General features: G+C 48.2%; 1 protein-coding gene across 1 annotated transcript in view; it reads left to right on the top strand.

The window, feature by feature from the left end:
• Taok3 (TAO kinase 3) overlaps positions 1-15,964 on the top strand; it is a 158,915-nt gene that overhangs the window by 105,234 nt on the left and 37,717 nt on the right. Inside the window, exons 13-14 of the mRNA XM_032886277.1 lie at positions 4,621-4,788; positions 7,570-7,776. Of these exons, the coding sequence (XP_032742168.1) occupies positions 4,621-4,788; positions 7,570-7,776 (375 nt within the window). The remainder of the gene's footprint in view (positions 1-4,620; positions 4,789-7,569; positions 7,777-15,964) is intronic.

The raw sequence follows: 15,964 nt of genomic DNA, 5'->3' as shown, positions 1-15,964 counted from the left end.
GACAGTGACCCTCAGCTGCCTCCCTGTATGCTCGCTTGGGAGGGAGATCTAGTGAATCTGGCGTTTGGGGATCCCCTGAAACCTGAGCTGTTCCCTCCTTGCAGGATTGAGTGCTTAGGACATTCTACCCTTCCACACACACCCCACATCCTAACAAGCTTGAAAGGCCCTAATCTAGGAGGAAACAGCTACACAATGAGGATTGAACCCAGGAACGGGTGCATGCTGGGAAAGTGGCCAGCCACACACCTACTCCCAGCCCCTACCTCCTTACAGCCTGCCCTGCAGTGAATGTCAGGGTCCTAAGAGACGGAACTCATGAAAGGGAAGGTGGTCTTGGGGTAGAATGCATACCGCCAGGTTCCCCCCAGTTTACAGCCCCACTGGCCAGGTGCGAGTAGTCGGGATTGCACTGCTTCAGTGAAATATGTTTCTGGTTGTGTTTTGGTGGGTTTTGTGTTTCTGTTCTGGAGATGTGTGTGTGTGTGTATGTGTGTGCATATATATATATATATGTATATATAAAAATATAATTTTTTTCCAGTTTTTGTTGTCTTCATTTAGTTTGGAGACCTTGGGTAGTCCTAGAGGTCAAAGCTAGGGCCTCATCCCTGTAAAGCCAGCACTGTATCAATGGAGCACACACACACACACACACACAGATACACACACACATACATGCACACACACACACACACAGATACACACACACATACATGCACACACACACAGATACACACACACATACATGTACACACACATGCACACAGATATACACACACTGGTGCGCACACACATGCACACACATGCACACTCATGCACACACACATAGTAGTTTGAGTGTCATCTCTCATCCTTAGATGAATCTCTTCCCTAAGCTGCCAACCCTTTTGTTTCCCAGCCTCTCTGTGGTCTTTGCCATTTGGCTGCTACCTGTTGCCTTCTCCTCACTAATCCATAATGAATCCTGCAAACATCTTCCTTACCTCTACTTTAGCATTCTTTTTCAAACTAAAAAGGTATTAATTGAAATAAAAACAATTACATCTCTTTCACCAGTCCCTTTCTTCCCACAAGCATCTCCCAGTTTCCTTCCCTCAAACCCCTTTCATGTCCCCCAACCGCAAGTTCATAGCCTCTTTTTGATTAATGTCACCTATATGTGTAGCTGGCCTTTGCTACTTTGTGGGTTCTTCTTTTCCCCATTGTTTATGTTGCTCCCATTTCATACCCTATCCCTAGATGGGAGAGATCCCTGGGTCTGATTTCTTTCTTTTGTTTCTTCTTTGAGCACAGCTATTGATAAACCACAAACAACCCCCTGAACGACCAACCTCTCAGGGCCCTAGCATTTATGTGCCCTCTGAGAAGTTCCCAGAATTCCAAACTTCACACAAATCACGCCTCTGCTAGAGCACGAGGCAAATCATGGTCAGCTCCTGCAAAGCAGCCCCATCTCCCACACCTGGGATTAAGACAGAAACACACTCATAGTGTTTCTGTCTTTTTAAAGAATCCAGAATTCTCACTACGTACATGTGTGTATTTCTGTGTGTGTGTGTGTGTGTGTGTGCGTGCGTGCGCGCGCGCGCGCGCGCACGTGCATGCACAAATATATAAAAATACAATCTGCTGAGCCATTTTTATTGGTAGTGTATGGTTTCAAGGCTGATCATTCTGCATTGGACAACTGCTACTGGCCTCATTCCTGGGAGAGGCTGACTCTCTGTCTCCCAGCAGTCATCTGTTGTCTGTAGTCCTTGGTCCAGGGATGGGACCCTCACAAAAATTTTCCATCTTCACGTTAGCGTGTCCATTGGCAGTGCCGTTGTCCTCATCTTGTTCGTGCAGCCTTTCCCAGGAGAGAGTGGTGCACAGCAAATGTCCTGGGATCTTGTCTCTTACGGTCTTTCCACCCCATCTTCCACGGTGTCCCCTGAGCAGGAGCAGTGATGGAGATGTGGGCGTTGGGCCCTGGCTGCCCCTATCTATTGATCTGTGCATTCTGTCTAGTTGTGGTTTTCTGTGATGATCTCACTTACTGTGAAAAGAAGCTCCTTTGATGGGCGGTGTTAGCTACACTTACCCGTGCTGCTGGGGATAAGATCAGAATGGAGTAAGGAATACTGCTGGTCTAGCAAGGTGTCGGAAGTGATTGTTCTCTAGGATCCAAGACATCATTAGCCCAGACTGGGTGTCCAGTACCAGGCACAATCTCCCTCCTGCTGACTGGGCCTTACATCCAATTGGACAGCTGTTGGTTGCTACCATGTGAGTGCCGCTCACCCCACCGTAAAGGTGTGATATCTGGCCAAGCTGGTAACTGTCACGATTCACAGGTGGTGTAGCTGGGTAGGACTGTTTGATTTCTTCCCTCCCTTGGAGGCTTACATAGTAATTCTGGAACTGGATGCTAGGCCACAGGAAGGATGCTTTCAGATCAGATCCAGCTTAAATCATGTGATTCCTGTGTCCTAAGTATGAAGTTATTCAGCGATTGGCATCCACCCTTAACCCTTGGGAATCTACCCATGGCTACATATATAATCTGCATTGTTTTGGTCATCACTTAGACTACCTGGCCAACCATTTCAAAAACAGGTGTCCCGGGCCTGGTACTGGCACTTTTGTTAGTCCCTGAATTAACTTTAGAAATCACTAGGCCATTCTATCTCCTGACCACAAGCAGAGATCAGTGGGCACACTTCCATCCTATAACATCACAAATATGTTTGTATAAAGCTAACCAAGGTTGTGACAGGCTTCTACAGTGAGAACTTCAGATCAGTTTAGACTACTGGCTGCTCTTCTACAGGACCCAGGGGTTTGATCCCCAGCACCCACAACTGTCTATGGCTCATTCTCATGCACATAAAATAAAGAAAAATGGAAAGAAAACTTCAAGTCTCTGAAGAAAGAGTAAGAAAGACACTGGAGAATGAGGAGATATACCACGTTCATGGATTGGTAGAATTGCCACTGTGAAAACGACCATCCTACCAAAACAATGAAATCCCCCATCAAAGCACATAAACGTTGTCCTTAGAGACAGAGAAAATGTCTCCTAAAGTTCAGGTGGAACCAGAAAACACTGCTAGAGTCCGGCGGCATTCTCTGTGCCGAAGAGAGTCTTGCATGAAGTTTGAAAAGGCGCGAGATAGGATTCCTCCTTCTCCAGTTGTCTATCTACTTATTCCTGGATACTTTTCAGTAACCCTTCTTTTCCTCATATTTTCTTCCTGAAATTAAAATGTCACTTTTACATTGAATAATTTAAGTACAGAACTAAAGTAAAAGTTACTGAATGTTTTAAAAACCACAACGTGGTATCATAAACATCAGCGAAACAAAAAGAACAAGGGAAACTGGGGCTGGGAGTCAATTATCATCCTGTTTTTTGTTTTTCAGATAAAAATACAGTTTTCTGGGCTGGAGAGATAGCTCAGCGGTTAAGAGCACCCGACTACTCTTCCAGAGGTCCTGAGTTCAATTCCCAGCACGCACATGGTGGCTCACAATCATCTGTAATGGGAACCAGTGCCCTCTTCTGGTGTGTCTGAAGACAGCTACACTGTACTTATATATAATAAATGAATAAATCTTTTAAAAAAATACAGTTTTCTGATAAAGATAACTGTGGTCTCTTAAGGCTTTTATATTATTTTTGTTGTATTTTCTCTTATTTTTGAAATATTTCTTTTCTTCTTAAAAATATATTTATTATATATAAGTACACTGTAGCTGTCTTCAGACACACCAGAAGAGGGCATCGGATCCCATCACAGATGGTTGTGAGTCACCATGTGGTTGCTGGGAATTGAACTCAGGACCTCTGAAGAGCAGCCAGTGCTCTTAACCACTGAGCCATCTCTCCAGCCCTACATATTTCTTTTGAGAGAGTGCTCATGCATGTATATGTGCACATAAGTATGCACACATGATTCCCCAGCTGTCAGTTCACTTTCTACTATGTGAGTCCTAGAGTCAGACTCAGGTCATCATCAGTCTCCATGGCAACCCCTTTAACCACTGAGCCATCTTGCCAGCCCTCTCTTTAATTCAGTTTATTTTTTTATTTACTACATCACATTTGTATGCAGGTTATTTGTATTTTTTAACTTTTGAAATTAAGATATAATTAGATCATTTCCCCCTTCCTTGCCCTTCTTCCTACCTTCTCATGCATCCAGCCCCACCCCCACCCTAACCCCATGTGCAGACTCTAGAGCAAGAGATCTCAACCCGTAGGTCGAGTCCCCTCTGGGGTCACTCATCAGCTACCCTGCATATCAGACATTGGGTTCATAAAAGTAACAACATTTATGTACTGAAGTGGCATCAAAGGTAACGTTACGGGTAGGGATCACGCAGCCGGGGAACTGTATGAAAGGGTGGCGGCGTCAGGTTGAGAACCGCTGCTGCTCTGGAGTCTCCAGAGGAACAGAAGTAGAAGCGCCATTATCTCTTTGTAAGTGGGGGCAGCAGCGAGGGACAGCAGCCTTGGGACACTTACTTCTAAGGCCCCTGAACCTGCTCGCACTTCCCTGCCTGCTTGCATGTACACATCCCACCTAAAGATAGCGCTGCTCACCGTCCGTTCCCCCCACCCCTGTTGTTCAGCACGACTTCATTCGGAGGGAGCGGCCGCCGAGGGTCCTCATTGACCTCATACAGAGGACGAAAGATGCTGTCCGAGAGCTGGACAACCTGCAGTACAGGAAAATGAAGAAGATCCTCTTCCAGGAGACTCGGAATGGACCCCTGAACGAGTCACAAGAAGAGGAAGAAGTAAGTCCCCCTGGTCTCAGTTTCTGTGTGAGAAGTTTCCAGACTTGGCATGGGGAAACCTTTTGGAGGATGAGAACGTGGTTGGCGCTTTCTCCCCTAAGCGATTCTCGAGATAGCGGATAGACACGCTGCAGCAACTCTTACCTCAGGCAGAAAGTGCCCCCAGCACTCGGGTGAAACCAGGGCTGTGGTGGGGGTGGACACTTAGGAATGGCAGAGCACAAGTTTTACTGTATGTTTTCAGTCTGAGGGTTCACTATGCTCACAAGCCTTTCAGTCACGTTTAGACCCTTCTCCACCCCAGCTCCTCCACAACCACCCCACCACCCACCCCTAGCCTCCCAACTTCTTTTTTTTTTTAAGATTTGTTTATTTTTATGTATATGAATACACTGTGGCTGTCTTCAGACACACCAGAAGAGGGCATCAGATCCCATTACAGATGGTTGTGAGCCACCATGTGGTTGCTGGGATTTGAACTCAGGACCTCTGGAAGAGCAGTCAGTGCTCTAACCGCTGAGCCATCTCTCCAGCCCCCAACTTCTTTTTAATCCACTGAGTCCAGTTACTGCTGCCCATGTACGTGTGAGCATGAGACCGGCTACTGATGCTTGGCAGCCCACCAGGGACCACACCATAAAGAAAGCCCAGATCCTCCCCCAGCAGCCCTCACTGTCCACAGCTCTCAACCAGGCCTGAGTCTGCATTTAGATTCACCAAATGCCCTGCTTCAGGAGGCTGTTCCTGGCAGCAAAGTGTGGGAGACATCCCAGGAGCCAGACCCTTGAGTGGTAAAGGGCAGCCCCTGGGAATGGGGGTGGGGCTTGCTAGCACGTGGATGGCTCACGCTGAAAGAGAACAGGGTGCAGCTGAGCCAGGTGGCCTGGCAGTGTTAGCCTTAGCATTGTAAGGCTCAGGCTCGTGAGCTTGGAGCCAGCTTGGGCCCCAAAGTGAGGCCCTGTCTCAAACAAGCACAGAAGCAGGGAGAAAGAGTAAGGGTGGGTCTGCGGCTGCTCTGCATGGGGCCTGTGGAATCAAAGTCCCAGCATCCACTTCTATCAGCACAGGGCACACGGGACAGTTTTCAAAGGAATGGTGACTTCTTGGTCCCTCACTCAACTAAGGAACTGGGAGGGTGGCCAGACGACTCAGCCATTGAAGGTAGCCTGAGCTAGACCCCAGGGCCACAGGGTGGGGGGAGAGAAGCAACTCCTGCAAGCTGTCCTCTGACCCCCACAAGCCCACCAGGGCACATGAACTTCGGCATGCACACATCCACGGGCACACACACACACACACACGCACACACATACTCGCGCGTACATACGTACATACATACACACACATACACATATCCACGTACACATGCATAGACACACACGCATTCACACATCCACATATGCACAAAAACACACATACAAGATAAATCTTAGAAAAAATAATGAGGAATAGAGAATATGTTATTTTTCAACTTTAATAATACAAAAAATACAATAATACAATAAATAAAAGTATTTTATCAATATTAAAATTTAAAATAGGAATTAGACTAATAAAAACATCTCTTGATTGGTATAGACAGTTGATTTCCCTTTAATTGAGAAAATGGATGTATTGAAATAGACTATGTTGATAGTGAGTGTGGAAGAACGCGTCTTTAACCCTAGCACTCGGGAGCAGGATGATCTCTGTGCATTCAGGGTCAGCCTGGTCTACAGAGCAAGTTCTAGGACAGCCCTGACTACACACTGAGACCCCATCTTAAAAAAATAAGAAAGAAAGAAAAAGTAGTGTATTTACCACCTCGTGTTACTGAACGCTTGTTTTGTAGCCCTACTTACTAAGTTCATGTGTGTATAGTAGGGTTTGAAAACGGGATTTGTGTGTAACTAGGCTGACTCAGTGGCATTATTTAATCTGGTGGGGGAGATACTCTGGGCTGGGTAGCTGATGTATTCAAAGCTTCACCCCAGCCCACTCTTGGTCTTTGGGCCACAGTAACGCACACCAGAATTACCTAACAGATTTCTTAATGAGATCAATCGCAGATGTAAGCGTGACAGAACTGCTTAAGGGAGGCCGGATTCACTTACTTACCTCAGACGGTAGAATCCCTATCCCTGGCTCATCTGAAGGGCCTCACTGATGACCTGCAGGAGAGTGTCCCTTCTAAAGTCCCACCCCACTCCAGTGTGAGGTGACAGCATCGGGTGCTGTTGAGACCACGAGTCTGGTGGACAGCAGTGTCTCTCTGGAGGACCCTGCTATCCTAATGAGCCCTCCCAAGCTTTGACTCATGACACTTACTGGGAACAGCCCCATAGCATCATCATGGTTGTATGTGACTGGGAAGCCTGGGGGTGCTAGCATATCCACAGTGGCCCTGAGGGGCAGAATGGAAGTGAGTGAGATTCCTGAGGGAGATAGTGTCCCCCAGAGATCCTCCCTCAATGAGAGAGACCCGTGAGGAGCTGCTAAGCCCCGTGTTGTGCAAGCACAAGGTCGTAGGTTCCATCCCCAGAGCCCATTAAAGGAACCGTCTGAAAACTCAGGGTGACTGGCTCTTTGGGAACAATGTGCAGGGTTAACCTGTGTTTACTATGGCTGTACACACACACACACACACACACACACACACACACACACACACACACACTTGATCTTTGCCCACCTACAGAAAAGCTATCTGTCGCTGAAGAACTGAGTCCTCAGTGGCCCTGTCAGTGGTCAGCACTTGATCTCGGGTCGTTCGTTTGTAACCCCAGTGCCTGTGTTTTACAGGACAGTGAGCAAGGAAGCAACCTGAACCGGGAGGTGGACAGTCTGGGCAGCATCCACTCCATCCCCAGCGTGTCAGTGAGCACGGGCAGCCGGAGCAGCAGCGTGAACAGCATACAGGAGGTCATGGACGAGGGCATCCCTGAGCTCGTCATGATGCAGGAGGATGAAGGCACGGTCAACTCCAGCTCCTCTATGGTACACAAGAAGGTAAGCATGGCAGGTCCCTCACAAGCTAGGCTTGGGCGCTCAAGGCAAAGCCAGCCTGGGACACCTGCTTTCAGAAGGCTGGGCTTCTGACAAAAAGAGCATCAGGGGACTTCCTGTAATGAGTCGGCACAAGACCATGCTGGTCACACCTGCTGCAGATGCTCTGCCCTCTCAAGTGTCTCTGGGGGCTGGCACCATCAAGCAGAGTGGCCAAGGGATCACACGGGGGCCTGGTAGCAGTGTCTAGAATCCCAGTCACTGGAAGGCTGAGGTAGGAGACGGCCATAAGTTAAGGCTGCCTTCTGTTACTTTAGGAGCAGTAGGCCGGCTTGGGCTACAGAGCGAAATCCTGTCCTAAAAAGGAAACAAAGCAAAAAACAAGACAAACAAAAAGAGGCTGGAGAGGTGGCTCAGAGGTTAAAAGCAGTTGTTGTTCTTGACCCAGGTTCAATTCCCAGCACCCTCGTGGTGGCTCACAACCATCTATAACAGTCTAGTGGCTCTGACACCTTCTCCTGGCCTCCTCAGACACCAGGGGCACAATGCACAGACATAAATGCAGGCAAAGCACATAAATTAATAAATAAAATTTTGAAAAAAAAAGGGAAGAAAGCCAGATGGTAGTGCCTCACTCATTTAGCTCCAGCCCTCGGAAGGCAGGAGGATCTCTGAGTTCAAGGCCAGCCTGGTCCATAGAGTGAGTTCCAGGACAGCCAGTGCTGCACAGAGAAACCCTGTCTTGAAAAATAGAAAACAAAAAAAGGAAGAAAAAGAAAAGAAAAAAACCATCAACAACAACAAAAGGAAAAGAAAGAGGAAGAGAAAAGACGAGAAATGAAGCAATCCCTAAGTCACAGAAGGACTCTGTCCAGGCTCTGTAAGCAGCAGCTGGCACACCTCAGGCAGGCAGAGCTTCCCAGGTGTGACCAGTCAGAAGCCTACTTAGAGCCAGGCCTGTGCAGTTCTCAAGAGGCTGAGGCAGGAGGATGGCTTGCCCGGGAAGGAAGTTCAAGACGAGCAGCTTACCAAGATCCCGTCAGAAAATAAAAAGCCAAAAGCAGCAGTGAGGACAGACGAGGACTGAGGTGGGGCTCACTGGTAGCGTCCATGCCTGCCGTGGGCAGGTCCCCGCCTGCTGCAGCCCACAGTCCTGGGGGCGGATGCTCCAGTCCCACGTGCTGTCTGTTTTACAGGCGGTTTCCATTCCCTGCGGCTTCTAGAATGTATTGTTTAAATTCCTCTAAAGCTAGCTCTCTGCCATCTGACTGCACTTGCACGTCTGTCTGTCTGTCTGTCCATCTGTCTGTCTGCTGGGGAGGGTTCACATGCGTGTGACACAGCACACATGCAGAGATCAGAGGAAAACATGCAGAGTGGATTCTGTCCTTCACCGCATGGGTTCCAGGAATGCACCGAGGTCATCAGACTCAGGGGCAAGCGAGCTTCCTTACCCGCTAAGCCAGCGTTAACGACTTCGGCTTCTGAATGACTGGTGCTGATCAACGGTGCTTGTCTGGTTTGCTCTCTGTCGCTGTGATAGAAAGACTGTGGCCAACAGCAACGTGGGGAGGAAAGGGTTCGTTTCTTCTTCCAGCTCTCTACAGCTCAGGAAGCCAAGGAAGGAACCTGCAGGCAGGAGCTGATGCAGGGACCATGGAGAGACACTGCTCATTGGTTTTCTCCTCCTGGCTGGCCCAGTCTGCTTTCCTATAGCACCCGGGACCACCTGCCCTGGGATGGCCCCGCCCACAGTGGGCGGGGCCCTAACACAAACGCCCACAGACTTGCCCACAGACCAGTCCAATGGAGGCGGTTTGTGGATTGAACTTTCCTTTTCCCAGATAACCCTAGCTTGTGTCATGGTAACACAAACCTAGCCAGCAGAATGCTCATAATATACAAGCCTTTATATCGTAAATTAAAACTCTCTATGAAAAAAGTTAATGCTTCCTTCAAAGCCATTGCTTTGGCTTGGGGGGAAACAGTATAAAATTATATAGACTCCTGTCATTTATTTTAAAATTATATTTATTTCATGTGTTTGCATATTGTCTATGTGTACTGTATGTGCGCAATGCCCATGGAAGCCAGAAGATGGCGTCTGATCCTCATTGAAATGGAATTGCGGGCGATTGTGGGCGCTGGGAACTAAACCAGGGTCCTCTGCAAAGCAGCAAGTGCTCCTTACCTCAGAGCCATCTCTCAGTGCCTTGCCCCACCCCTTGGCATTCTTACTTCTTTCAAGTATCTGAGCAGTTTGGGTGCAGGGAACAATGGAAGGTTTGCTCAAGGTGACATTTCAGATGCAGCTTTACAGATAAACAGAAGCCCGACAGCTTCAGGTGAGAGGTGGGAGTGTACTCAAGGGCAACAAGTGCAAAGGCCCTGGGGCAGGAGGAACATCGCACAGCAAGGAAGAGGGCAAAGGTCAAAGAGGTTGGAGCCTGAACATGGGTACACATCAGACTCCAAGGCCATCAGGATCTGGGGGTCAGGAAGTCTAAGAAAATGGATGACACAAAGCAGATACAAAAAGCCACTTGGTTCAGTGCCGGGGGCCTCTCTGGATTACAGGCAATGGCCACATATTTAAATATAGAGATGTAAGCTTGGAGCCAGGGAGATGGTTCAGTGGGTAAAGGTCTTTGTCCCCAAACCTGTGGACCTGAGTTCAGTCCCCAGGATACGAGAGACCCAAGTCTCCCATGTTGTCTTCTGACCCTATGCATTGTAGCACAAGTGCACTCGTGGGGGAGGGGAGGCAAAAAATAAAACAAAAGACTTCGTATTCCCGGGTGCTGACAGGTTTGACTGTTTCCTTCCTGTCACCTGTGGGGGTCCCATGACTATGGAGAACAAGGGAAAGCATTAGGAAAGACAGTCTTTTGGGTTGCTGGAGAGACAGCTCAGGATTTTCACTCTGTGTATGCGTATTTATTATTATTTATGTGTGTGTGAGAGAGACAGCATCAGATCTTGGAGTTGCAGACAGTTGTGAGCTGGAATGTGAACCCGAGTCCTCTGGAAGAGCAGTCAGTGCCCTTAACCGTTGAGCCATCTCTCCAGCCCACCTTAAGTGCTTTTAACTACTCTCCAGCACGTGGGTTTTTGGTTCTTCTGTTTGATGTTCCCCTGAGACGATGGCCTACGAGATGGAGGAGGACAGGTAGCTTCGAAGAAGTTGACCTGAGCCACAGGCCCCTCTCGACACCACAGCCAACCCCACAGGTGGCTCTGTCTCCTCAGAGTTGTTCAAGCTGGGCAGAAACAGCTACGTCTAGAGGCTTCTTCCAGCCCGAGTCATTGAGTACAGCACCGGCTCACGGTGGACCCAGCTCCCACGGGAGACCACAAAGACAAGAAGTGGAGGGCGTGGCTCTGCGTGACAGCCTCAGAAAGCCACTAGACAACTTTCCTTTGATCTTTATCTCGTTATCCTAATGGTTTCCCTTTTAGTGTCTGTCACTATATACAATTATAACGTGACCAGGTTTGGCAGCAGAAGCTTAGCATACCTCTGCCAACCCAGCATCCCAGGGTCACAGGATCAAGTCCTGCCTGACTGCACAGGGAGACCCCCGCCTCAAAGAGTAGAAAGGGCCCTGAGAGTGTCCAGTGGCTAGGAGCACTGTCTGTGCTTGCAGAGGACTGGGTTTAGCTCCCAGCCGCCCTGCCCCAACCCATGACAACTCACAACCTCTGTGACAACAGCTCCAGGCAATCTGACTACCTCTTCTGGCCTTTAAAAAGGGGCACACCTTGACATACAGGGTATGCACAGACTCATGCAAACCAAACATACTTTAAAAAAATGTAAAGAGAATAAGACAGAGAGCTTAGGATGCAGTTAGTAGCAGATGCATGTGTGAGGTCCTGGGTTCGATCTCCAGCACCAGAAAAAAAAAATTGTGTGTGTGTGTGTGTGTGTGTGTGTGTGTGTGTGTGTATATGTTAATCATAGCATATATATATATATCTCTGTCCACACAGCTCCTCTTCTGGCTTCTGAGCACACCAGCATACACATGGCTTACACATGCATAGGCGCTCACACATACACATAAACAAAATTTTTAAATCTTTTTTTAAAAAGTTTATTTCTTATACATGAGCACACTGTAGCTGTCTTCAGACACACCAGAAGAGGACATCAGATCCCATCACAGAAGGTTGTGAGCCACCATGCAGTTGCTGGGATTTGAACTCAGGACCTCTAGAAGAGCAGTCAGTGCTCTTAACCACTGAGCCATCCCTCCAGCCCCTTTTTAAATCTTTAAACCATATCTACATATACTATCCCATGAGTAGAATGTAGAAGAGTTTTATGTACAGCGTAGTCAGTCAATAACTACAGACGTAATAGTGAGTGAATGACAAACCCACAACCAGACACTCAACAGCATGACGGTCAGGTTTGGGAAGCGGGCATCTGGGTGTTAGATAATCTTCGATGTTGCCTTGAAGGAAGGAGTTAACTGAGTAGCATTTGACTACTGACAGTGAATGCATGTCTTGACAGCCTGGTAAGGCGGCAGACAGAGTCTATGGAGCTCCACTCACAGTCAGAAAACAGATTCCTACAGCAAACCTGATCATGGCTAGCAGGCCAAAACACAACCCACCTACCATCTTGGAAGATGACCGTCTCATCAGACCCGTGTCTTTAAAATGCCTGCGTGTGCATCAATTATGGTTTTGTTATTTATGCATACATGTGTATTTGCATATGTGTAAGTGATTCGCACACTTGCCACAGACCGTTAAAACTCTGAACTCCAATACTCTTAACTGTTCATAATGTGATCGATCGATCTAAAAGCTAAAGACTTACAATGTGTTTACTGAGCAAGAGAATACTTAGGTCACATTGAGTAATTTATCATTTCCTTAGTATATTCTGCCCTTAGGCTTCCTTAATTATTTTTTTATCATGCAAAGTAACAGATTTCATTATGACATTTTCACTCAGGTGTCACTACTGTACTCTGTCCTTTTGTGTCCCATGTAGAACCTGATCTTAAATTTGTGTGTATGTGTGTGGTATGTGCAGGTCATGGGTTGAACTCACTTCTAGGACATTTAGTAGGTGTGTGCGTGTACGTGTGTGCGTGTGTGTGTGTGTCTGTGTCTGCGTCTGCATGCACGTGCACTATACACCAAAGAACATATGGGGAGATAAAAGGTCAGCTTTCTGTCTGTCCTCTCTTTCCACCATGTGGGTCCCAGGGATAGAACTTGGGTCATCAGACTTAGCAGCAAGTACCTCTTCCTGCTGACCATCTCTCCGGCCCTGTCGCCTTCTCTGAAAACGGAAGAACAGCTTTCCCCAATTTTGTGGCAGGAAGAGAAATCCCTGAGGGGCTAGGGTGTCCTAGTTGCATTTGATCCCATGGTCTGTGTACTTCTGCTGTACAGAGTCTGGGTCTTTGCTGCTTCCACTCACATGCAGCAGAGAGCGAAGAACAGAAACTGGTGCAGATTAGGTACAGGGACCTGCTGTAGCCCCTTCAGCCACGGCTCAGTGATGTCTCCCTCCCTACTTCCTGGTTTCCGCCTCTGCAGCTCCTGTCCAGCTCCATCTAGCAGCCTCGGGTTGCAGTAAGGGTGCCCACTGCGGTAGTGAGGCCCGCTGCGGTAGTGAGGCCCGCTGCAGGAGTCCCTTAACGCTGCAGTGAAGCCAAGAGGGGTTTGCAGAGCTTTAATCTCAGCACTGGGGAGGCTGAGGCTGAGGCCAGTGGATCTCTGAGTTCAAAGCCAGCCTGGTTTACATATCAAGTTCAGGCCAACCAGAGCTGCACACAGAGACCCTGTCTCAAAACAAAACAGGACAAAGCAAGAGTGATCATTTTGAAGTGAGCAAAACGGGGGCAGCGAGCTCACTGGCCACACGACCACGCAGGCAGTGAGGGGAAAGCTTGTTTGGGTCACTCCTGTGGGGTGTGCCACCCACAAGTGCCACTGTTTCACAGCTCTCTCATAGAACAGAGTAGCTTTGATGAAACACAGACATGAATTCTTTACTAACCCAAGACAAACATGTCATTTTCTCATAGTCTCCTCAGACCTCTCCTGAGATTACTGAGCCATCCATCACCCCTTAAGTGCCACACCTCAGGCCAGGGAGACAGGTTTCTCCAATCCCACCATCTCAGACAGGAAAAGGAGAATGGGTAAATGTGAACCCATCCCCCATGGCAGTCCAGAGGGAGAGGGAACAAGATCTTGTGAGTCTTGGACATATGACCACGTGTCATTTCTCTCCTGGGTGGAGCTGCAGGCTAAATAAAAGTAGTGTCCTGGGGGTGTGGGTGTTGTTCAGGTGACAGGTGTACCTGGCATGCCCAAGGCCCCGGGGTCCATCCCCAGCACACGCCCACGGTGGCCAAGCCAGGAGAATTGCAGGAGTTTGCTGGACAGTCCATCAGAGCTCCGAGTTCAGTGAGAGGCCCTGCCTCGAAAAACAGTTTTGTAAACGATAGAGGAAGACAGCATGACCTCCATGTATGCTGCGTATGAGCACACACACACACACACACACACACACACACACACACACACACACACACAACACACGATGACCCAGGCCAGGACATAAGTTTGTGCCTGTCATATGGTATATTTTACTCTATTGTATAAAAAACGCCATTCCTTTTTATCAGACCATGGCATCAGCTGCCTGGAATCTTAGCACTTGGCATGCTGAGGCAGGAGGACCATAGACTCAAGCCATCCTGGGCTTTGTGGCAAGACCCTTGCTTCCAAACATATTATTTTGAATAAACAATACAATTTAAGGAAAAACAAATTTGTTGTATACACTATCAGAGGGACTGAGCAGGCCGTAGTTGAATTCTACTCACAATCCGTCAGCAGTCTTTCCAATCTGAGGAAATATTTCTGTTATATTTTACAATGGGCACACATCGCAGGTTTGCCAGATTAAAATACATGAGTTTAAGATTGGCCCCTAATCCCACTAGAATTTCAAGGGGCCATTTCCTGTGTTGCTAATACTTGATCACATTTATTTACTTACTGTGCATGCACATGTATGTGTGGGCATGTGCCAGAGCATTCATGTGGAGGTCAGAGGGCAACCCACAGGAGTCAGTTCTCTCCTTCCACCAAGCGGGTCCTGGGGATCAAATGCAAGTTTTGAGACTGAGTGAGTCACACCACTACCCACTGAGCCCATCTCTCCTGCACTAGGGGGATATTTGAAAGATGACGTACCACCAGGACATGTATCTGTTCTTGCTGCAAGGTAGTGTGATGTTAGCTCTGATCAGCCCCCAGCTCCTCCTGGGTGGACAGCAGGCGTTTACTCCACCTGTGTTAACTGGCTCAGACGCTGTGCAATACCCACTCGGTTACAGGGGTTGAACCCTAAGGGCCTGCGACGTGAAGGGACAGTGGCCAGTACAGGCGGCGTCTCTGCGCAGGCCTCCGGCCACACTCCCCTTATTTTTAAATTGCCCATTTGGTTGGTCGGGGTACTAAATCCTGTTTTTGCGCAACGAGATTGGATGTTTACAAATTTATTTCTTGGCCCTGGGAATATCAGGTAGTGTTAAAGCCAATGGTTGCCCAGAACACAAGTAAACCAGATGTGGTGACCTCGCCTTTAACCCCAGGTGTGCGGCAGAGGTAAGTGGAGCTCTGTGAGTTCCAGGCCAGCCAGGCTACAACAGCAAGACCTCGTCTCCAAATGAGTAAATAAAATAAAATATAAACCAAGTGGCCGTTTCTCTGCGCTGCCCAGGAAATGGGTGTGTCCTTGGTTTGACTGACAGAGTGCCTTTCCTCTCCCCCTCCCCCGCCTTCTCCTCCCCCTCCCCCCCCTGTACCACAGTAGTGATTGTTGTGAAACTACCTAGCAAATGTAAGACTTCTCTTACGAAAAGAAAACCAGGGCTGTGGTTAAGAGCACTGACTGCTCTGCCTAAGGTCCTGAGTTCAAATCCCAGCAACCACATGGTGGCTCACAGCCATCTGTGATGGGATTTGATGTTCTCTTCTGGTGTGTCTGAAGACAGCTACGGTGTACTCATAAATAAATCTTTAAAAAAAAAAAGAAAGAAAAACAGTGGGGCCATCGATGGCTCAGTGCATCAGAGTGCTTGCTGCCAAGCCTGATGACCCGAGTTCACACTGCAGGAGGAGACAACTGTCTCCTGAGGTTGTACTC

The sequence above is a fragment of the Rattus rattus genome, chromosome 16, assembly GCF_011064425.1.
Source record: "Rattus rattus isolate New Zealand chromosome 16, Rrattus_CSIRO_v1, whole genome shotgun sequence".
Lineage (NCBI taxonomy): Eukaryota > Metazoa > Chordata > Mammalia > Rodentia > Muridae > Rattus > Rattus rattus.
This window is presented reverse-complemented; position numbering and strand designations above follow the sequence as displayed.